This window comes from Heptranchias perlo, chromosome 22 (assembly GCF_035084215.1).
Source record: "Heptranchias perlo isolate sHepPer1 chromosome 22, sHepPer1.hap1, whole genome shotgun sequence".
Taxonomy (NCBI): Eukaryota; Metazoa; Chordata; class Chondrichthyes; order Hexanchiformes; family Hexanchidae; genus Heptranchias; species Heptranchias perlo.
Genome location: NC_090346.1, coordinates 20,932,348 through 20,955,315, shown reverse-complemented (window position 1 = coordinate 20,955,315; position 22,968 = coordinate 20,932,348). Strand labels below are relative to the sequence as shown.

Genomic DNA, 22,968 nt, shown 5'->3' with positions numbered 1-22,968 from the left:
AAGATAAGTTAAGTTTTTACACTTACCTTTCTGTGGAGTCAGTGAGCTGTCTGGGCATTGGCAGCTCATCAGACCTAGTAAAATGAAGCCAGAGGACCAATATCAATTGGGCCTCAAGCCTACCTTGTTTTCTAAATAGTGAGAAACTAGGAACTGTAGAGGAGCAACGAGATTTGGGAGTCCAAGTACGCAAATCATAAGAAAGAAGAATATAAGAACTAGGAGCAGGAGTAGGCCATACGGCCCCTCGAGCCTGCTCCGCCATTCAATCAGATAATGGCTGATCTTCGACCTCAACTCCACTTTCCCGCCCCATCCCCATATTCCCCTAGAGTTCAGAAATCTATCCATTTCAGACTTGAATATATTCAATGACTCAGCATCCACAGCCCTCTGGGGTAGAGAATTCCAAAGATTCACAATCCTCTGCGTGAAGAAATTCCTCCTCATCTCAGTCTTGAATGGCTGACCTCTTATCCTGCGATTGTGCTCCCTAGTTCTAGACTCTCTAGCCAGGGTAAACAATCTCTCAGCATCTACCTTTCAAGCCCCCTCATAATCTTATATGTTTCAATGAGATCACCTCTCATTCTTCTTAACACCAGAGAGAACAACCCTCTCATCCCAGGAATTAATCTACTGAACCTTCATTATACCGCCTCCAAGGCAAGTACATCCTTCCTTAGATAAGGAGACCAAAACTGTATGCAGTACTCCAGGTGAGGTCTCACTAAAGCCCTGTACAACTGTATTAAGACTTCCTTACTCTTGTACTCAACCCCCTTGCAATAAAGGCCAACATGCCATTTGCCTTCCTAATTGCCTGCTGTACCTGCATACTAACTTTTGGGTTTCTTGTACGAGGACACCCAAGTCTCTCTGAACACCAACATTTAATAGTTTCTCACCATTTAAAAAATATTCTGTTTTTCTATTCTTCCTACCAAAGTGAATAATCTCACATTTCCCCACACTATACTCCATTTGCCACCTTCTTGCCCACTCACTTAATCTGTCTATATCCCTTTGCAGTTAGTAAAGAAATCAAAAAGACAAATGGAATGTTGGCTTTTATCTCAAGGGGACTGGATTATAAAGGGGAGGAAGTTATGCTTCAGTCGTATAGAGCCTTGGCCGGACCCCATCTGGGGTAGTTTTGAGCACCACACTTCAAGAAGGATATATTGGCCTTGGAAGGGGGTGGGGGCACAGATTTGCCAGAATGATACTGGCGCTTAGAGAGTTAAATTATGAGGGCAGGTTGCATCAACTTGGCTTGTATTCCCTTGAGTATACAAGATAGAGGTGTTTAAAAGGATTTGATAAGGTAGATACAGAGAAACTATTTCCTCTGGTGAGGGAATTAAGAACGAGGGGACATAAGCTTAAATTTAGAGCTGGGTCATTTAGGAGGGAAATCAGGAAGCACTTTTTCCACACAAAGAGTAGTAGAAATCTGGAATTCTCTACCCCAAAAGGCCGTAGATGTCGGTACAATTGGAGCTTTCAAGACTTTCTGTTCGGTGAGGGTATCAAGGGATATGGAGCTAAGGCAGATAAACAGATCAGCGATGATCCAATTGAATGGCGGAGCAGGCTCGAGGGGCTGAATGGCCTACTCCTGTTCAAATGTTCCTACCTACCAGTTTGTGCTGGCCTAGTGGCGCTAACAATGGGTCAAATGGCCTCCTTCTGTGCTGCAAACCTCGAGTCATTATGCACGAGTCACAACTTCCTTCAACTGAACATTTGGAAGAACAAAGCCATCGATTTTAGCCATTATGGCCGTATCCCATTTCCCTGGGCAAATACTCAAACTGAACCAGGCCATATGAAATCTAAGCATCCTGTTCGACCCAAACTGATGTTTAAACTCCACATTCTACCCATCACGAACATCACTTATTTCCACCTCTACAACATAGCCAACCTCTGCCTCTAACACAACCCCTCTTCTGCTAAAAACTTTATCCATGCTTTTGTCACCCTCCAGAAATTCCAACATGTCCAAAACTCAGCTGCCTCTATCTTGTCCCACACTAAGCGCATCACGCCAGCCTTGCTGATTTACACTAGCTGCCTATCCCCCAATACATTAAATTTAAAATCCTCGTCCTTCTCTTCAAATCCCTTCATGGCTTTACCCCACATTACCTCTGCAACCTCCTCCAGCCATCTATCCCTTCCACATCCTTTGGTCCTCTGACAATGGATTCTCCCCTCTCTCCACTCCACCAACGTGACAAAGCTTTCAGTAGTCTCAGCCCTATACTCTCTATTGCCACACAGATAATAACTAGCACATGACCACGTACTTCCACTCTGTGACTCTTGTAGGTCTTTAATTACATGTTGATGGGTCACTTACAAGGAGCTGATTGTTGAAATGCAGCTGTAATCAATCTACAAAAGCATCTTTATCAGAATGCATTCCTTCAAATTTCACCCACACAGTAATTTAAGTAGCATCAGATCAGAAATCTATTTAGAACTGACCACTGATTTCTAAACTTAGATTCGGATTCTCTATGGAATTGACAAAGAATACAAAATTGCCCAACCAATCCTCCTAGCAGCAAGATCGGTATGCACTGAAACTACTGATTCATAAATTCAAGGTGCCCCCACACACTTTCTTGAATACTCACCTAACCTGTTCTACAGATCTCTCATCTTTGCTTGAGGAACAGTTCTGATTAAGGCAGAAGTATTCTATGACTGTGGGAGCTTGACACAATTACTGTACAGTGCAGTCCATTCATCCAAACTCTCATTTTTGTCCCCCAAAGTTTCAGTTAATTGGGGTTTTACTCTACTTCCAAATCATCATACCTACCTAAAAGTTGTGTCAATCCAGTTCAACTTTCATTCTCTCACTTGGTAAAAATGGGAAGGTAAATTCAAATGATATGCACAGAGAAAACCAGAAGGAAAGGTATTATAGGTATAATTTATAAATTTCCCTCAAGGCATTTTGGGAATTTATGTATGTCCTCCCCCAATTTTCAGTCTATTAAAAATTAAATGCTGACAATCGTGGAAACACGCATCTAAATTCCCAATCTGCGCTCTCAGCGATTTAGGGTCTGGGCAAGAGTGTAAAGTTACAAAATTATTCCTTACAAGCCATCACAAAATAATTGATAATTAGATTGCTTGATTTTGTCAACAAAAATCTTACATGTATAAGGATAGTAGCTCAGATCTACAGCTGTCTCTAAACATGGCATTTACCTATATCATCTGATTTATAATGTGTAAACAGGAAAAGATTGCTTTCACAGCATATAATTATCAGGAAGAGACTTTAAATAATAGATAAGCTATAAACATATCCACAGGCTGCATCGCAGCTTGTGTACAATGTAAGTTGCTAAAAAAGCAAATTATTCATTATTATACCATAGACAATTATACATTGGCAATTTTTATCAGGGGCACATAATTAATAGGATTTTATTCTCTTAGAAATAAAATAACGATTGGAAAGCCAATTTGTTTCTTACCAAACCAGGAAGAATAGGAGCTAACCACATGTGTCTGCCATCATTTGTGCCATTTATTCCATCAATTAATTTGTCAGGGGTGCGAACATCCCCTGAAACACTATCTAAAACATTCACACTGTCTGGAAAAGCAGAAATGTCTGATAATGACTAGTTAAGGATTTTTTGAACAACAAACTCATTTGATCAAAATGCAGTAATGATTTAACAATAACAAAATAATTATAATTGTTTATAATTCAAGTGAAGACAGTAGTATAGATAGTTTAACTACATTTAATTAACAGGAAGATATCACTTTTACAAGTACTGATAAAATTGAAATATTTTAAACAAATTCATATTTTGGGTTAATATCTTCAAAGTACCTAAAGCATGAGTGATAAATACTGCAGTAATGATACATAGCTGACAATCTAGACCTATAAACAGCTATTCATCATGTTGGTGAGCTGTTACAACTCTGACAAAAGTCACCATATTTTCACACTTTTAATCAACATTTATAATCTCATGGTCACAGCATGCAGGGCATGATGCACATGAATAACAATGAAAGAAAAACAAGAATAGTTTTAAGCATAAAGAACTGTGATAATGCAACAGTTACAGGGTGAAATATAAAAACTGTTCACCTGCATACTGTGTTACTCTCACTCATGAACCTGCAGCTTGTGAGTCACAACTAGTGAAAATATTGGGCCGGAATTTCCTGAAAGAATAACGGTTTTTGAATGACGCCGCTGTTATTAATGTGCAAATCAGCCAGCAACTTGTGGCGAGGAAGATACCCTGTGAATTGTGAATCACCACAAGTCGCTGGACAATTTGTTCTGCTGTTAACTTCATGAAAACGGCATCTCGCCCTTAACCTCCCCGTGAGCTTCATGAAGTTGCTGCATTTGCATCTTTCTTTCCCACTCTTTATTTCTCTTTCTTTACCTGATTTGACATTGAATACACCCACTCTCATTCACCCTCCTTCTCAGTCCTTCCTCTGTTTATTTCTCAATCCTTAAATCTCATTGGTTAAGGAGGTAGACTGTTGGTCCCGTCGGACATCAAGGTCCCAGGTGCCCTGTTGCCCTCGCCGCCCCGCGATCAGCTCCCGTTACCCTCGCCGCCCCGCGATCAGCTCCTGTTACCCTCGCCGCCCCGCGATCAGCTCCTGTTACCCTCGACTCCCCGCGATCAGCTCCTGTTACCCTCGACTCCCCGCGATCAGCTCCTGTTACCCTCGACTCCCCGCGATCAGCTCCCGTTACCCTCGCCGCCCCGCGATCAGCTCCCGTTGCCCTCGCCGCCCCGCGGTCAGCTCCCGTTGCCCTCGCCGCCCCGCGGTCAGCTCCCGTTGCCCTCGCCGCCCCGCGGTCAGCTCCCGTTGCCCTCGCCGCCCCGCGGTCAGCTCCCGTTGCCCTCGCCGCCCCGCGGTCAGCTCGCACTTCCAGCAACTTACAGGGAAAACAATTTTTTGAGCTGAACGACGCAGGAAAAAAAATCTAACCAACAGCAAATGCTCTTATTTATCAATAACATACATGAAGTAATGTCCTATGTACTTTAACATTCCTTATTGTTGGTGCTTGCCTGGGCACTCTCCTGTGATAGGAATCACCTTGTCAAATGGTAGAGTTTCTAGCTAGTGGGTTTAGATCCACTCCACTCTTCTAACTGTGGTATAAGCACAATGACTGCCACAGAAAACAGTAATTATAAAATCTCTTAGTAAGAATATTCTTATGGGATTATTGACATCATCTCAGAATTGCTCTCTTTGTTTTATTTCTTATCCCGAATAATGTGGAGGATAAACAAATGATGAAGTAGTCAATTTTCTGAGGTTCGGCTACACTGCTGCAGCAATGAAAAATAATGCATTATGGCCACAGAGTAGAAACGTATTGGTTTAGGAGTCAATAATACTATCACTGATTGATTTCACGATGGGTTTTCCAGTAAGACCGCAGTTTACACCTGAATGGTTACAAACGTGTTATGCACTGACATTAATGGAAATGGTCAATTTGCACCTAATTTTCCTAGGTCTGCTCATTATTAATTATTTTTTTGCTCCAGGTACAGATTTGGACGTGTGCGGGGAGCACAATAGCGTTCAGGGCAGAAAATCGTGTGCAAAGGAAATCCGAAGAGTGGGAACAATTAAAGGAAGTGTCAAAATAGTGCGTTAAAACTTCCTAAAGGCTTTGGAAAGGCTCAGATAACACCTCAGCCCATTAGCAGCCTTTACTAAGGCTGAAAGGGAATTACATAGAATTTACAGCACAGAAACAGGCCATTCAGCCTGTTCCATGCTGAAGTTTATGCTCCACACGAGCCTCTTTCCACCCTACTTCATCTAACCCCATCAGCATAACCTTCTATTCCTTTCTTCCTCATGTACTTATCTAGCTTCCCTTAAATGCATCTATGCTATTCGCCTCAACTACTCCATGTTATAGCAAGTTCCCCATTCTATCCACTGTCTAGGTAAAGAAGTTTCTCCTGAATTCCTTATTGAATTTATTAGTGACTATCTTATATTTATGACCCCTCATTTTGGATTTTCCCACAAGTGGAAACATCTTCTCTACGTCTACCCTATCAAACTCCTTCATAATTTTAGCCTTTAGTTTCCATTTGTGATATAACTCAGCTTTCAGTCTCCTGGACTTTTTCACCCCAGAGCATTAAAAGAAATAAAGCACCCCAATTGGGAGTCAGCAAGGACAGGGTCAATGTGTGAACAGGACTTAGCATGGGATGGATGCAGGTCCTTTTCATTTCCTTTCAAAAGACTTGGAGACATCTACTCCCTTTCTTCATGCACGATGATGTGAAGCTCTAATGATTTAATGGTCTTTCAGCTAAGCCACTGTTATAGATAGGGTTGATTTTTTAAAATTGTGAATTGTAAATGAGCTAAATGGCGACTTTAGTATTATGGCTCATTTTGTTTGTGACGCTGCGAAAATCCAGGGGACAAAAAAATTGATCCAAATTACGAAAATCTAGGACACAGTTAATATACTATACTGGATTATTTTTCATATTGGGAGAACTCTGAGTAACATGTCTTATAACAGGAGAAGTTACAATAACCTCTACAGGTCAGAAGTAAATGAAAATTAAGGATCCAGCGAGCAAAGTTAGATATTTGAATTCTATTGAAAATTTTGAACCTCAGGGGCCTTTTAAGGTTCATTGGCAAGGATTATTGTTCAAGAGAGGCATCACAAATGAGTAATATACAACAGGTTACAGGATTATTTGATAGGAGGAATAAAAAAGAGAAAAAAGTAAATATTCCCCCTTTCAAATAATTCTGAAACCATGATGTCCAACCCATTTATTTTATCTTTCTATTGAATTCTGCTTACTGTTATGAATAGAATAAGTACTTCCCAGACCGGGAATAACCAACTGAATTTCTGGTTCCTTCCATATATTATATGGTATATTTCACAGTCAGCAGGATTGGTCCCACCAGATGAAGTAGGTGGGAGGAGGCTCATGTGGAGCACAAACACCAGCACAGACCAAGGAGAGCACTAAGAAGTGACAGAGAAAGATGAAGAGAAAGGAAACATGAGATGCAGATATCAGTCTGCAGGCAAGTGACAGAAGCCCCATGTTTGATAGCTGCTGAAGTGAAACTGGTACTGCATGAGGTGGTTGCGAGGAGCATTTCCCTCTGGGCACTGCAATGACACCATCCCCATAAATTAGCATTGCAAAAAGTTGGAATCAAATTTCATTATTACTTCACTGGATGTTCATCTGGCCTCTGATGATCTCGAACTGTTAGGACAATTCCCTATGATCATTGCCAGACACGTGTGCCACGGCCTACAGATGTGGTTAGTGACATCTTTGCAGGTGTAGCCAATGTACGCTGGCTGTTTATCATCCTGGCATGCTGCTTTCATGCAGTGCCACTGAAAGCATGATGTACTGTTATTGGGGTGTTTCTGAAGAGGCAAACAACATTCAGGCATTCGTATATCCTAGTGGTGACAATGTGTCTGCTGTCCCAACTTTCTTAGGGAATAGGAGCCTCCACGTGCACTAATTGTCCTTTAAAGGCAGGTATATTCACCTCTGTCTATAGATGTTAGTGTGCTGGTAGATAGGAAGTGAATGCTTCTGGTGTACTTGACCTGACAGACATTCTTCCATTCCTTTTCTCCCAAAAAGCTGAGGGAATTTCTGATGGAAACCCATTGTGCCCTGTGTTAAATAGTTGGTAGGGCTGGGAGGAATAACAGCTCCATGTTAAAAAATAAATAATAAAATCTTAAAAGACAGGTCAGAAATTACTGCTATAAATGTGGCTACTCTTTAAATGCTCTTCCATCTTCCAAGCAACTCTGAACACTAGTTTTATACCAGTAAGAACCATAAATAGTGCAAATGAGGCAGAAATAATGGAAAATGGGCTGTCATTTTTGCCTGTTTCGCATAGAACTGCCTTGAAATGGATGGGTGATCCTGCAGTGAGATGGCAGTAAATAGGATGGGTGCAAAATTAGGTAATGGATCTCCACCCGTTTTACTTTATTTTATTAAAACATATGGCAGATGAGTGGGCGACCCCCCACAGAAATTCACCCCCAATGTTACAATGACACTGAAGCTAGTCACACCACTACCATCACAACTTGCATTTAGAGAACACCTTTATCATAGAAAAACATCCCTAAGTGCTTCTGGAAGTGTACGGGGGTATGCTCCTGGCAGGCAGCATGTCAGACTCCATGAGGAAAGGCATCATCACCCTCATCTACAAGCAGAAGGGGGAGAGGGAAGAAATCAAAAATTGGTGACCCATCTCACTACTTAACGTGGACTACAAAATTCTGTCCAAGGTCATCGCCAATCGGGTCAAGTCAGCCCTGGAGGTGGTGATCCACCCCGATCAGACCTGCGCCGTACCCGGCAGGAAGATCTCTGATAGCCTGGCGCTACTCAGGGATACGATTGCCTACGTACAGGACAGGGGGGTGAACACCTGCCTGATCAGCCTGGACCAGGAGAAGGCCTTTGACAGAATATCCCACACGTACATGATGGACGTGCTCTCCAAAATGGGGTTTGGGGAGGGAATCCGCAATTGGATCCAACTGCTCTACACAAACATCAGTCGCGCAGTTTCAATCAACGGGTGGGAATCAGAAAGCTTTCCGATCAAATCTGGAGTCAGGCAGGGCTGTCCTCTCTCCTCCGTCTTGTTCGTGTGTTGCATCGAACCCTTTGCCGAGTCCATCAGGAGGGATGTGGGCATAAAAGGGGTGACGATCCCAGGCAGCGGAGGTACTCAGGTCAAGGCCTCCCTGTACATGGATGACGTCGCCGTCTTTTGCTCGGATCAGCTCTCGGTCCGCAGATTGATGAGCATCTGCGACCAGTTCGAACTGGCCTCGGGGGCCAGGGTAAATCGTAGCAAGAGCGAGGCCATGTTCTTTGGGAACTGGACCGACCGATCCTTTGTCCCCTTCACCGTCAGGTCGGATTACCTGAAGGTGCTGGGGATCTGGTTCGGAGGGGCCGGGGTGTGCACCAAAAACTGGGAGGAGCGTATTTCCAAGGTTAAGCAGAAACTGGGACTGTGGGATCGACGATCCCTCTCGATCGTGGGCAAGAACCTGGTCATCAGGTGCGAGGTGCTCTCGGTGTTGCTGTACATGGCGCAGGTCTGGCCCATACCTCGCTCCTGCGCCGCGACAGTCACCCGAGCCATCTTCCGCTTTGTCTGGAGATCAAAAATGGACCGTGTCCGCAGGGTCACGATGTACAAATCTCCGGAGAAAGGGGGGAAAGACGTGCCCAACGTGGCCCTCATCCTGATGGCCACCTTTGTGTGCGGCTGCATCAAGCTGTGCATAGACCCTCGGTACGCAAACACAAAGTGTCATTACGTGCTGAGGTTCTACCTGTCCCCGGTGTTGAGAAGGATGGGCCTGGCCACGCTGCCACGGAACGCTCCGTCCAGTTGGACCATTCCGCCCCACCTGTCCTTCGTGGAAAGGTTTGTGCAGGAAAACACCTTTGACCACAAGGCGATCAGCAAGTGGTCCGCACGTAACGTCCTCGAGACCCTGCGGGAAAAGGAGATGGTGGATCCTGTCGGTTGGTTCCCCGAGCAGACTGTCAATGTCATTTGGCAGAACGCCTCATCGCCAGAGCTTTCAAACAAGCACCAAGACCTAGCTTGGCTGGTGGTGAGAAGGGCCCTTCCCGTCAGATCCTTCATGCACTCCCGGGCTCTCAGCGCCACCGCGCGCTGTCCCAGAGGAGGCTGCGGTGGAGACGAGACCGTCACCCATCTCCTTCTGGAATGTGCCTTTGCAAAGAAGGTCTGGAGAGAGATGCAGTGGTATCTGTCCGGGTTCGTCCCGAGCAGTTCCGCAACACAGGATTCTGTGCTCTACGGGCTGTTCCCGGGGACGCACACTGAGACGGACATCAGCTGCTGCTGGAAGACCATCAACTCGGTGAAAGACGCCCTTTGGTCTGCCCGAAACTTGCTGGTCTTCCAGCACAAGGAGCTGTCCTCGACCGAGTGTTGCAGACTGGCACATTCCAAGGTCCAGGACTACGTGCTGAGGGACGCACTGAGGATGGGTGCGGCTGCCGCAAAGGCTCTGTGGGGAAAGGCAACCGTTTAGAGCCTTCCCGCCATTGTATACCGAGGGGCTGCAATCAGGGAAAAGCCCCCTCGGGCAGAATGTAAAATTCAAATTGCTGTAATGTACCTGTAATGAATCTGAAATGGACCTGAAATGAATCTGTAAGCAATAATCTGTGTTGAGTATGATGCAATGAGACACCCTAGAGTGTCATGAACTGTAATTATGTCCAATGTGTTCATTGAACTGTACTTGACGTAACCTGCAAATTGTATAATCTGTATTGTGTATGTTTGGAATGTGATATGACAACTGTATTGTATGTACTGCTGCAAATTTTATGAATAAAGTATATTTTTTGAAAAAAAAATAAGGAAAATAGATGCTGAGGCAAACAAGAATTAGGAGGGGTGACTAAAGGTTTACTCGAGGAAAAAAGAAAGAACTTGGATTTATATAGCGCCTTTCACAACCTCAGGACGTCCTAAAGCGTCTTACAGCCAATGAAGTACTTTTGAAGTGTAGTCACTGTTGTAATGTAGGAGGTAGGTTTTAAGAAGGGTTCAAAGGAGGAGAAGAGGTAGGGAGGCAGAGTGGTTCAGGGAGGGAATTCTAGAGTGCGAGACCTAGGTGGTTGAAAGCATGGCTGCCAACGGTGGGGAGAAGGCCAGATTCAGAGGCACGGAGCGTATTGAGTCGGGGGGGGGGGGGGGGGGGGGGAGGAGGAGGCAGGGTTGTAGGGCTGGTGGAGGTTACATAGACGTGGGAGAGGGTATGTAGGGATTTGAACACAAGCACTTCTTCATATAGTCATCTCAGCCTGCTAATTCAGAACTGTATGTACAATAAGAAACTGAGCCATGATTTAAAATCCACTTAAAACTCAGCTTAAACAATAGTCTTAGCATTCTTAAAAAGCAGTTATGTTTGAGTACCTTTTTCATATTAAATAATATTCAGGAAATGAGCTTATCATTTGGCAAAGGATACTATTCTCTGTCAGGAGAATTCTTTCACCAATGTCATCATAGAATTCCAGTCCATTAAGACCAATGTAGTAAGGATCTCCCCAGCTAGTCAGCAACTGTAGCTGAAAAATAACTGGAAGAAGCTAGATCAAGGAAAGTTACAAATCTAGGACAATTTTCAGAGGCTAATCTTTTGCTGATATTAATATTCAGTGATAGAATCTTTCATCGTAAAAGAAAAATAACTATAAAATACAAAATTAACCAGCAATTGAATGTAAAAGATTTTCTCAAGGACCATTTGTTTTATCCTGATTATCAATTGCTTCACTAGAACATTGGATTTTAAATGCTTCCAAACATGTTGCAAATATTTTGTTCACCTTTATAAAGTCACCATTGCAACTTTAACCTCGCAATTACTATTGTTGATATTAGCACTTGAATGCATATTGCATTTGCTTAAAGCTTCTCTGTCTGCTATCTTAACTGATACACTCAGCCAATTACTTTAAACAGGCCAATACCTGCGTTAAAATAGCGGACACAGGAATGTCATGCAAATTCATTAAGCCTGCACATGCTAATATTGCCAAAAGTAATTTCCAATCTTACATAACCTAATTAGGATATTTTAAGGAAGGAAAAAATTCTTACTCATCTACAATAGGCTGGTTGTATTAACCAAAGTGCTCATTATTTGAATAGCCTTTGTTAGAATTTTGAATATTCTTGCACTACAATCCTCATATCATGCCCTTAGAGATGCATGATATGAGGATTAACAATTATTTTGTTTGCATTGATCTGCACACTGAATCGAATTTACACATTTTACAACAGCACTGCATACATTTCCAGATAAACAAGTCTATTGGCTCAGTGTAACATGAGATTCACAATAGACAAACAACTCTCTTGGAACTTTTGCTGTTTACATCAAATGTAGTCATCAGCAATTTGAAGCAATTAGCCAGTCTAAAATGAAAACTCACTTATGCTCATTCAATCATGGTGGACGTAATTAGTAAAATGCGCCCAGAATACACTGAACACTATGCTGGTTTTGTCGAGGTAGAGTTACGCCCAAGTTTCTGCACAAACTCAGTAGCATATACCCAAACGGAAAATCTCCCTTGAATCAGCGCAATCAAGCAGCGTTATCAATACTAATCGATTATTGACTGGTACATGGCCAATAGGGCCTCAAGATGACTGAATTTAAATTAATATAAACTGAAAATTTGTTCAAGTAATTGCTGCAGTTGAACAAACATGCCAATCATTCATTTAAATTGACAGCTGATCACAGGTCTTATGTACCAAGGGCAGATCAATTGACTGAATTTGAACTAATTTAAACTGAATTTAAAGTAATTTAAAGTAACTGTAGCATCAGTGTGAGAAACAGTCCTGAGTGAGGCTTCAATTGATTGCTGATCACTAATGATGGATTAGTGTGACCACGGATGCCATTGCACCAGAGAATCTGGGTGCAATGTGATGAACACCCCCGAACGGGCACAACTGGCGGAAACTCTCCTTTTCAACCTGTGGGCGTGGCCCTGGTGAAGGGACATTTGAAAGAGCATAAAAGATCGTGGAAACTCCAGCATGAAGGACACAAATGCTTCAATTACAGTCATCTTTGTGGTGATTAAAGTTAATTTTGCTTGATTTTGCTTCTATATAAATATTCTCTGCATATTCGTTAGATCCGGGCCTCCACTGCCAGTATCTGGAGGGCTTTGTTTGGGATGGAACCTACATCTGTCCAAAACATGATCTCCTGCATCAGAGTGGATGTGTACTATAAACTAAAGGGTACAATTCTAAAGTGGCAGGGCAGGTTGAGAAAGCGGTTAAAAAGCAGACGGGATCCTGGGCTTTATAAGTAGAGGCATAGAGTACAAAAGCAAGGAGGTAATGATGAACCTTTATAAAACACTGGTTCGGCCACAATTCTGGGCACCGCATTTTATGAAGGATGTGAAGAAGAGGGTGCAGAAAAGATTTACTAGAATGGTTCCAGTTATGTGGATAGATTGGAGAAGCTGGGGTTGTTCTCCTTAGAGCAGAGAAGGTTGAGAGGAGATTTGATAGAGATGTTCAAAATCATGAGGGGTCTAGACAGTGTAGATAGAGATAACTGTTCCCATTGGCAGAAGGGTCAAGAACCAGATATCACAGATTTAAGGTGATTGGCCAAAGAACCAAAGGCGACATGAGGAAAAACATTTTTACGCAGCGAATGGTTATAATCTCGAATGCACTGGTGCAGGCAGATTCAATCGTGGCTTTCAAAAGGGAATTGGATAAGTACTTAAAAGAAAAAAATTTGCAGGGCTACGGGGAAAGGGCGCAAGGCACAAGTCAGGAGTGTGATGGAATACTCTCCACTTGCCTGGATGAGTGCAGCTCCAACAACACTCAAGAAGCTCAACACCATCCAGGACAAAGCAGCCCGCTTGATTGGCACCCCATCCAACTCCCTAAACATTCACTCCCTTCACCACCGGCGCACCGTGGCTGCAGTGTGCACCATCCACAGGATGCACTGCAGCAACTCGCCAAGGCTTCTTCGACAGCACCTCCCAAACCCGTGACCTCTACCACCTAAAAGGTCAAGGGCAGCAGGCACATGGGAACAACACAACCTGCACGTTCCCCTCCAAGTCACACACCATCCCGACTTGGAAATATATCGCCGTTCCTTCATCATTGCTGAGTCAAAATCCTGGAACTCCCTTCCTAACAGCATTGTGGGAGAACCTTCACCACACGGACTGCAGCGGTTCAAGAAGGCAGCTCACCACCACCTTCTCCAGGGCAATTAGGGATGGGCAATAAAATGCTGGCCTTGCCGGCGTCGCCCACATCCCATGAACAAATAAAAAAAAAAGTGGGACCAGCTGGATTGCTCTTGTAGAAAGCCCTTACCGTCTCGACGGGCCGAATGCCCTCCTTCTGTTCTATAACCATTCTATGATTCTAACTCACTTATGCTTAAAATTCCACGATCTTTTGCGCTATTCATTTCATTCCACCCAGATTCCACTGTTATCAGGGTGGAAGTCACGTGGAAACTCCAGGCCCATTTGTTGTTTGAATAAGAGTAGTCTACATTTTGTAGAAGACTTTCTGAAGTTAAAGGATACAGCCACATGGCATCAGTGGAGCTTCATAGTCCATACTAGCCTGTTCCACATTCCTAGGACAGATCCTATCAAAAATATTTGCATATAATTTAAAAATATTTAGGATATTAGGACACTGGAGACATCCTTCAATGTCACCATTACTTTTTTTATTTGCTGTTTGTGTTAATAACACTGAATTCAAGGCACTGTAAGATCGCAGGCTTATACAATTGCGAATCACTTTTGCTCACTATGCAGACAAAGGGCCGGAATTTGCTGGAGTAAGGCATCTCATGGCGTACCCGGTTGGTTAGACTCAAGCTCAATTTTTTTTTGCCCTGTAAGTCACTGGAAGTGCGAGCCGATAACGGTGCAGTAAAGGCAACAGGGCACCTGGGACCTCGATGAACGATGGGACCAACAGTCTATCTCCTTAACCAATGAAATTTAAGGATTGAGAAATAAACAGAGGAAGGACTAGGGAGAGTGAATTAAAGTGGGTAAATGAGTGTCAAATCAAGTACAGAAAAATAAATAAAGAGAGGGAGGGAAAGATTGGATTAAGAGGGAAAAAGGGACGGAAAGTAAAAGAAAGAAAAAAAAAAATTTGACAGTTTTAAAATCTCCAACAACAATCCACTACCTGAAGGAATGAGACTCCACACTTTTATTTGTTCACTTTCTGAATCAGAGGGGCTGATTGGCAGTTATTAACATTTATCACATAGTTAAAAGGATAATTACACTTAATTACTAGATTTAATTTTCTGCTGCGAGTTTAATGGGCAATTAACATGCAAATGCAGCAACTTTATGAAACTCACAGGGAGGTTAAGGGCGAGATGCCGTTTTCGCGAAGATAATGTCGGAGCAATGAAAATCATCCAGCAACTTGTGGCAATTCGCAATTCACGGGGGGCGGGGGTATCTTCCTTGCCACAAGTTGCTGGACGATTTGCACATTAATAACGGCGGCGTCGTTCACACACTTACTTTCTCAGCAAATTCCGGCCCATGGTGTTTTAAATTAACAAATCAATTTTTGTGACCCAACAAATAAATGACATTAGAACTAATCATTGGAAACACACCATTCATTCTTAAAAGAATGTGGAATTTTTGAATAATAAAGAAATCATAAATTCAGAATGATCGACTTAACAGTTTCAAACTCACTTAAATTGACACAAACAAATCGAGCCTAAAGGCCACTGTCTGCCATCTTAGGATTCATGTAATGGCACCTAATTTTGAGAAAGGGAACAAACTTTTGATGCTAGAAATCGTAACATATATATTATACCTTAGTATTGATCAATTTAATAGTTTTAAAGCTATTAAGAGTTGTAAGAAATTCAGAGTTGTCTTGATGGTCTCTTTAAACTTGTTTTAAGTATATCCAGTTTCAAGAAGAAACAAGATTTTGATAGTATGAAGGTATAGTGTGGATAAGAGAAAAGATAATGATTAGACAATGTTTTTACCCAATTTGTTGTTTTGTTGCTGCTTCACTGTTCTTCCGGAGATAATCTATGAAGAGAATTTCCTGAGCAAAGTCAAAATGGCAGTTGCCTGTACCTTTCCGAATGAGGAAGCCCTCTGGTGGTGAAATGCAGTATCCATCAAGGGTAACATGGACAATTTTTGCCTAGTCAAGATTAAAGGGTAAATACCAGTCCATAAAACAGTATGTTCCTCTCTCCATCCCCAAATCTATATTAGTCTGCTGATGAAGAACAGTTAGGGAAATACAGATGTAAAGGTGGCCTTAAGCTTCAGCTAAGTCTTTTTGTGCAAGCACTGTATCATAGTAGGTACAATGCAGGAGGAGGCCATTCGGCCTATCATACCTGTGTCATCTCTTTGAAAGACCTATCCAATTAGTCCCATTGCCGTGCTCTTTCCCTATAGCCCTGTAAACTTTTTTGCTTCAAGTATTTATCCATTTCCCTTTTGAAAGTTACTAATGAATCTGCTTTCACCACCCTTTCAGGGAATGCATTCCAGATGATTACAAATTGCTGCTTAAAAAAATGTCTCATCATGTCGCCTCTGGCTCTTTTGCCAATCACCTTAAATCTGTGTCCTCTGGTTGCTGACCCTTCTGCCACTAGAAACAGTTTCTCCTTATTTACTCTATCAAAACCGTTCATGATTTTGAACACCTATCATAGTAGGTACAGCACAGGAGGCCATTCGGCCTATCGTGCCTGTGTCGGCTCCTTGAAAGAGCTATCCAATTAATCCCCATTGCCGTACTCTTTCCCCATAGCCCTGTAAATTTTTTCCCTTCCAGTATTTATCGAATTCCCTTTTGAAAGTTACTATTGAATCTGCTTCTACCACCCTTTCAGGCAGTGTATTCCAGATCATAACAACGCACTGCGTAAAAAAACCTCCATCAAATCTCCCCTTGACCATATCTGTTCTAAGGAGAGCAATCCCAGCTTCTCCAGTCTCTTCACATAACTAAAGTTCCTCATACCTGGTACCATTCTAATTAATCTCTTCTGCAACCTCTCTAAAGCCTTGATATCCTTCCTGAAGTGCGGGGCCCAGAATTGAACACAATACTCCAGCTGAGATCTAACCAGTGTTTTGTAAAGGTTTAGCATAACTTCCTTGCTTTTGTACTCTATGCCTCTGTTAATAAAGCCCAGGATCCCATGTGCTTTTTTAACAGCCTTCTCAACTTGTCCTGCCACCTTCAAAGATTTGTGCACATATACCCCCATGTGTCTCTGTACCTGCACTCCCTTTAAAATTGTACCATTTGGTTTATGTTGCCTCTCCTCATTCTTACTACCAAAAAAGATCACTTCACACTTCTCTGCATTAAATTTCACCTGCCATGTGTCTGCCCATTTCATCAATGTCCTCCTGAAGTCTGTTACTATCCTCCACATTGTTTACTACATTTCCGAGTTTTGAGTCATCTGCAAACTTTGAAATTACACCCAATCAAAAGAAAAATACTGCAGATGCTGGAAATCTGAAATAAAAACAGAAAATGCTGGAAACACTCAGCAAGTCAAGCAGCATCTTTATACCAAGTCCGGGTTGTTAATATATATCAAAAAGAGCAGTGATCCTAATATTGACCCTTGGGGAACAACACTATAGTGTCACCACTCCCTCCAGTCTGAAAAGCAACCATTCACCACTATTCTCTGCCTTCTGTCCACTAGCCAATTTTGTATTCACGCTGCCACTGTCCCTTTAATCCCATGGGCTTTAATTTTGTTAACAAGTCTACTGTCTACTTAATTTTGTACAGAAGGCAAGAAGCAAAAAAGTTTTCACTTTGAGGGTACAGTTATTGAGTAACCACTGATCTCATTTAATGCAGACAACTGAAGTATTGCATGTGGAAAGGAAAAATGGGCAATATGCATACTTCATAAATGGTGTTGAAATATCTAAGGATGAAATTGAAAGAGGCATGTCTTAGTAGACTCAACACTCAAAATGCCCATCCACTGCAAAACAGCAATCAACAAAGCCAATAGGATGTTGAACCATAAAGAGGGTACGGCACCTTGGTGGTTATGTAATCCAGAGGCCCGGACTAATAATCCGGAGACATGAGTTTAAACCCCACCACAGCAGCAGGGGAATTTAAATTTAGTTAATTAAATAAAATCTGGAATAAAAAGCTAGTATCAGTAATGGGTGACCATGAAACTACCAGATTGTTATAAAAACCCATTTGGTTCAAAAGTAATTCATTGGTTGTGACATGCTTTAGGACATCCTGAGGATGTGATAAGGCACTATATAAATGCAAGGCAGACAACCAAAAACTATATTATATTGTAGTAAAATAGTGCTTTGTAAGGGTAATACTTAGTGATAACACAGTATTTTCTGTCCAAATTTCCTTATAACTATGAAATTACATCATCAAATTGTCAAACTACACCAATTCTAAGAATTAAAATTAAACATAAAATGTCTTTTCTACCCTCCAAAGATCCCATTCAGAAAGCCTTTCCATTTACTCACCCCTCTGTATGTGTCCTCTGGGGACTTGTTATAGTTCCAGAAGCGAAATCCAACAATAGTTTGTTGCTTATTGAAAATGATTGTGAGGATGTGATTTTCTCCATAGGTGAAAGGAATCAGCCACATGTGCTCATCTTCTGAGGTGACATTAATCCCATCAATCAGCCTTTAACAAATAAGTACCACATATCAATTAAGCCTTATAAACTGTGATTAGGTTGAATTTCTCTTTTTTTATCTAGCCTAACTCCTAGGTTTCTTATTTTTAGAACCCATAAATCCCTTGCACCATCATTTTCAGTCTTTATTATATCCACAACCACCATTTATAGTGGCAAATGGAATCTAAGTCAGCCACTAGAAGGAGTGGCGAATCAGAGTGGGAGCTTTGGTAACTATTCAAATTCTTTATATTTAACATTTTTGTAAACAGAATGTGTATTTTGAGGAGATTGACAGAGAGGGGCACTTGGGGGAGAGGGGAGGGGGAGTGAGCGAGAGAAAGACAAAAACAGGGAAAGGGAGGGCATGTACATGCACGAGTGAATAAGTTGGGAGGGGGATCAAGAGATAGAGGGAGGATCGAGAGACAGAGAGAATGGGAAATTGACAGGGTGGTAAAGAGAGAGGGGTATAGAGAATGAGCGATAGACAGAGGGATCAAAACAGAGAGAGTAGCATTGAGAGAGCGTGGAGGAAGGTGCCTAGGGAGTTGGGAGAAATGGAGGGCCAGAGGGAGAAATCAGAGAGGGAGGGGAAGAGACATAAAGAGGATGGCATACAGGCAGGGAGAGAGAAGAGTGTGTGTGAAGGGCAGAGAGAGAAAGAAGAGGGGGTAGCGAGAGGAGGGCTAGAGACCAGGGACATAGATAGATATGAGAAAGAGAGCGAAAGAAATAGAAAGGATTAAGTAGGGATCGGGAGAGAAAGAGATGGGCAGAGGGAGATGGCAGAAAAAAGGGAGAACGCCGGGGTGGGGGGTTGAAAGAGAAAGAGGAAGGAGGATCGAAAGAGAGGGAGGGAGAAGGAAAGAGGAAGATGGAGATTGAGAGAGAAGGGTGAGCTAAAGAGAGAAAGGGAAGGAGCGGGATCAAGATCGAGGCATAGGCTTGAATTCTCCTCTTGTTGGCAGATTTACGGTGGAGTGGTCCTAACATTTGCCATTGTAAAACCGTCACTAGCCCACTGCAATTCCTCGCAGAAATCTCATTAGCTGTGGACCGTGGTTTGGGGGCCAGGAGAGAGGGGGAGGAGAGAGAGAGGGCGGAAGGGATAGAGAGAGTGTTAATTGTATCCATGTGATTAATAACAATTAGTGTTAATTGTATTCAGGATGCGTATCAATTGGGAACTCTCTATCCATTTATAAGAGTAAGTTATAGTCCAACAATTTTATTTGAAATTCACAAGCTTTCGGAGGCTTCCTCCTTCCTCAGGTGAATGTGGAAATGAGGAAGGAGGAAGCCTCTGAAAGCTTGTGAATTTCAAATAAAATTGTTGGACTATAACTTGGTGTTGTAAAATTGTTTGCAATCGTCAACCCCAGTCCATCACCGGCATCTCCACATCATTTATAAGAGAGTATAGCTAGGGTGTGGTGTGGGTGTAATGTGGAGGTCTGGAGCAGAGTGGTTGTAGTGGAATTGAGTATTAGTGAGTAGATGGTGCTTGATGACACTATTGATAGATGACTCCTTCCATTCCTTTATGGATGATTGGAAGCAGTTCGATAGGGTGGTAATTGGCTGGGATAGACTTAACCTATTTTTTGTGCACAGGACATAGCTGGGTAATCTTCCACATTGTTGAGTAGATGCCAGTGTCATAGCTGTACTAGAACAACTAGCTCTGGTGCACAGGTCCTTTGGCACTACACCCAGGATGTGACCAGAGCCCATATTGTATGCTGTGTCCAAGCACTTAACTGCTTCTTATTGCCATGTGAAATTATCTGAACACCGGCTTTTTTGGTGGTGGGAACTTTGGGAGGAGACACTATAGTATCATCCATTTAGTGCTCTTGGCTGAAGACACTTGCAAACATTTTAGCCTTGTTTCTTGCACTCATATATGCTGAGCTCCACCAGGGTTGAGGATGACAATGTTCACTGAGCCGCCTCGTCCCATTGTTTGTCTGTCTGGTTGTCTGTTTTTCATTGGCTATGGTAAGGTTTTCTGGATTTTAAAATGTTGGATTTTTACAATACTTCAAACATTTGTCACAATTGCAAAAGCTTTAGTCTCTCTCTCTCCCCCATAACAAATACATAGTAATGATCAATTAATGGTCACAAGGTTATTGAAAATTATTCTTTTCTCATACATTGATTGATTTCATATATATTCAAAATTGTTGGCTTAATAGCAATAACCATACAGAGAATATTTGCTCCCAATGGAAGTATTTCCGTTAATGGGAATCTGCTGAATATACAGCCTTAGACAGAATGTGAAAGTTTTTTTTTCTTTCTTTCTGAGCAACTTAGGTGGATATCATGGATCCTCTTTAGCCACATAAGTTTAAACTTATGTTCTCATTAATTTAGATCTCAAGAAGCAGATACAAACAAATCTTCATGTGCTGATGTGAGATTTGTCCACTAATGAGGTGATAATGCAAAAGAACAGCTCTTTCCAAGTCCCGCAAAATTCAAAGGACAAAGCAGCAAGTATATACAAAATATATGCATAAATAGAAGTTAGGAGGTGCTTGGGCTACTTGGAACAGATTGCTAGGGATCATGGGTGGAACATATTTTGGATAACCCTAGCCTTAAGTAAGAGTATAAGATCTGTAAACATCTATGAGTAGATATTTTAAATAGCACTCAAAATTAGATTATTTTGCTTAAATAGACAATAAATAATATATACTTGTCTAATGTCCTACTGTCTTCATTATATTCTGGCAATTCATTTAGATCTCTTGGTGATGCTTCAATTATGTCCATTGTGATAGGTAGTGCCTGGCCATCTTTGCCTACAACCTCCAGTCCAGTCAACCCAAGGTAGTGAGAGTCTCCCCAAGTAACAGTGAAATTTAGCTGTAGACCTAGAATTTTAAAAAAAGAGAAAGTTCAAGTTTATATGAACAAAATATATATTTTTCAATATGTTTGTAAACAAGATGAGGCAGATTCAGTCTGGTGCCAGTCCAGCACATTTCTTTTTTAAAGACAGAATTACATAGAAACTACAACATGGAAACAGGCTCTTGAGCCCAACCAATCATGTTGGTGTTCATCATGTTCATTCAAATCTCTATCTGTTGTGTTCCCATATCCCTTTATCACCCTTTCCTTCAACCATCTATCCAATCTATTCCTAAATGCTGACGTGGTCTCTGCTTCAATCACTAACTGTGGTAACACATTCCACAGCCTCACAACCCTCTGTTTTTAAAAAAAAATTCTCCTGCTCTCTGTCCTAAATCTCTTATAGGTCCTGACACTTTGTCTTCCTTTGGATTAACTAACATCTCCATTTATTTATTATAGCATCTCTTAACTTGCTTTTAACCAATTCAGGATTTAACTCCTCCCCAATCAATATCCTTCTGTTGATGCAAAGCACTTAAGTATCCCTGTCAATTTCTTCTTACCCTCTGAACTCAGTATCCTATTCTGAGGGGGTCCATCTCGCATGTAACAATTCTCTTTTTACTAATATACGTATACAATTTTTTTTTAGATCCTTATCTCATCATTTTTGTTATACCTATAGGCCATACTTGCCTTCATCTTACTTTTAGTTTCTTTCTAACCTCTATTTATCCATGGCATCCTGAAACTTGAACTAGTGCCCTTTTTTAATTCTATATTTATTCTGCACCTTTGCAATGTCCTTTATTTAAAAAAAGTCCCATTCTTGACCGAGAGTCCTGTGTGCCAATTTATCTTTCCACCGCAGCATTCTCAGACCTCAGCTCTCTAAAAGTTGCCCTGTTCCATAGGAATATAAGATCAGGAGTAGCCCCTCAAGTCTGTTCCGCAATTCAATTAGATCATGGCTGATCTGTACCTTAACTCCATCTACCGCCTTGGTTCAGTAACCCTTAATACCCTTGCCTAACAAAAATCTATCAATCGTGGTTGGTTTTGAAATTTTCAATTGACCTAGCCTTAACAGCTTTTTGAGGGGGGGGTGGGGTTCCAGATTTCCACTACTCTGTGAAGAAGTGCTTTTTGAAATAGTTTCTCCCTATCAAATCCTTTAATCATCTTCAACGCCTCAATTAGATCACTCCTTAATCTTCTACATTCAAGGGAGTGCAACCTGTCCTCATAATTAAACCCTTTTAGCCTCATCATTCCGGTGAATCTGCACTGCACCCACTCCAAGGCCAATATATCATTCCTGAGGTGCGGTGACCAGAACTGAATGCAGTACTCCAGAGGGAGTCTAACCAAAGCTCTATACAGCTATAACGTAACTTCCGCCCTCTTGAGATAAAGGCCAACATTCTGTTAGCCTTTTAAATTATTTTTTATACCCGTCCAGTAGCTTTTAGTGATGTGTACTTGGACCCCTAAATCTCTCTGCTCACAGTTTCTAGCTTCTCGCATTTAGAAAATACTCAGATCTATCTTTCTTAGGTTCAAGTTGGATGACCTCACACTTTCTCCACATTGAACTCCATCTGCCACAGTTTTGCCCACTCATTTAATCTATCGATGTCCCTTTGCAACTTTCTGCTTCCATCTACACTATTTACTGTGCTACT

At 41.9% G+C, this 22,968-nt stretch overlaps 1 protein-coding gene across 3 annotated transcripts in view; it reads right to left on the bottom strand.

The window, feature by feature from the left end:
• The window catches only part of LOC137340580 (katanin-interacting protein), a 205,922-nt gene that overhangs the window by 27,729 nt on the left and 155,225 nt on the right, over positions 1-22,968 (bottom strand). For all 3 annotated transcript variants that reach the window (XM_068003118.1, XM_068003119.1, XM_068003120.1), the window contains exons 19-24: positions 21,120-21,297; positions 18,246-18,411; positions 15,725-15,888; positions 14,259-14,323; positions 11,123-11,233; positions 3,507-3,646 (exon numbers count right to left, since the gene is read on the bottom strand). In XM_068003118.1, the coding sequence (XP_067859219.1) occupies positions 3,507-3,646; positions 11,123-11,233; positions 14,259-14,323; positions 15,725-15,888; positions 18,246-18,411; positions 21,120-21,297 (824 nt within the window). The remainder of the gene's footprint in view (positions 1-3,506; positions 3,647-11,122; positions 11,234-14,258; positions 14,324-15,724; positions 15,889-18,245; positions 18,412-21,119; positions 21,298-22,968) is intronic.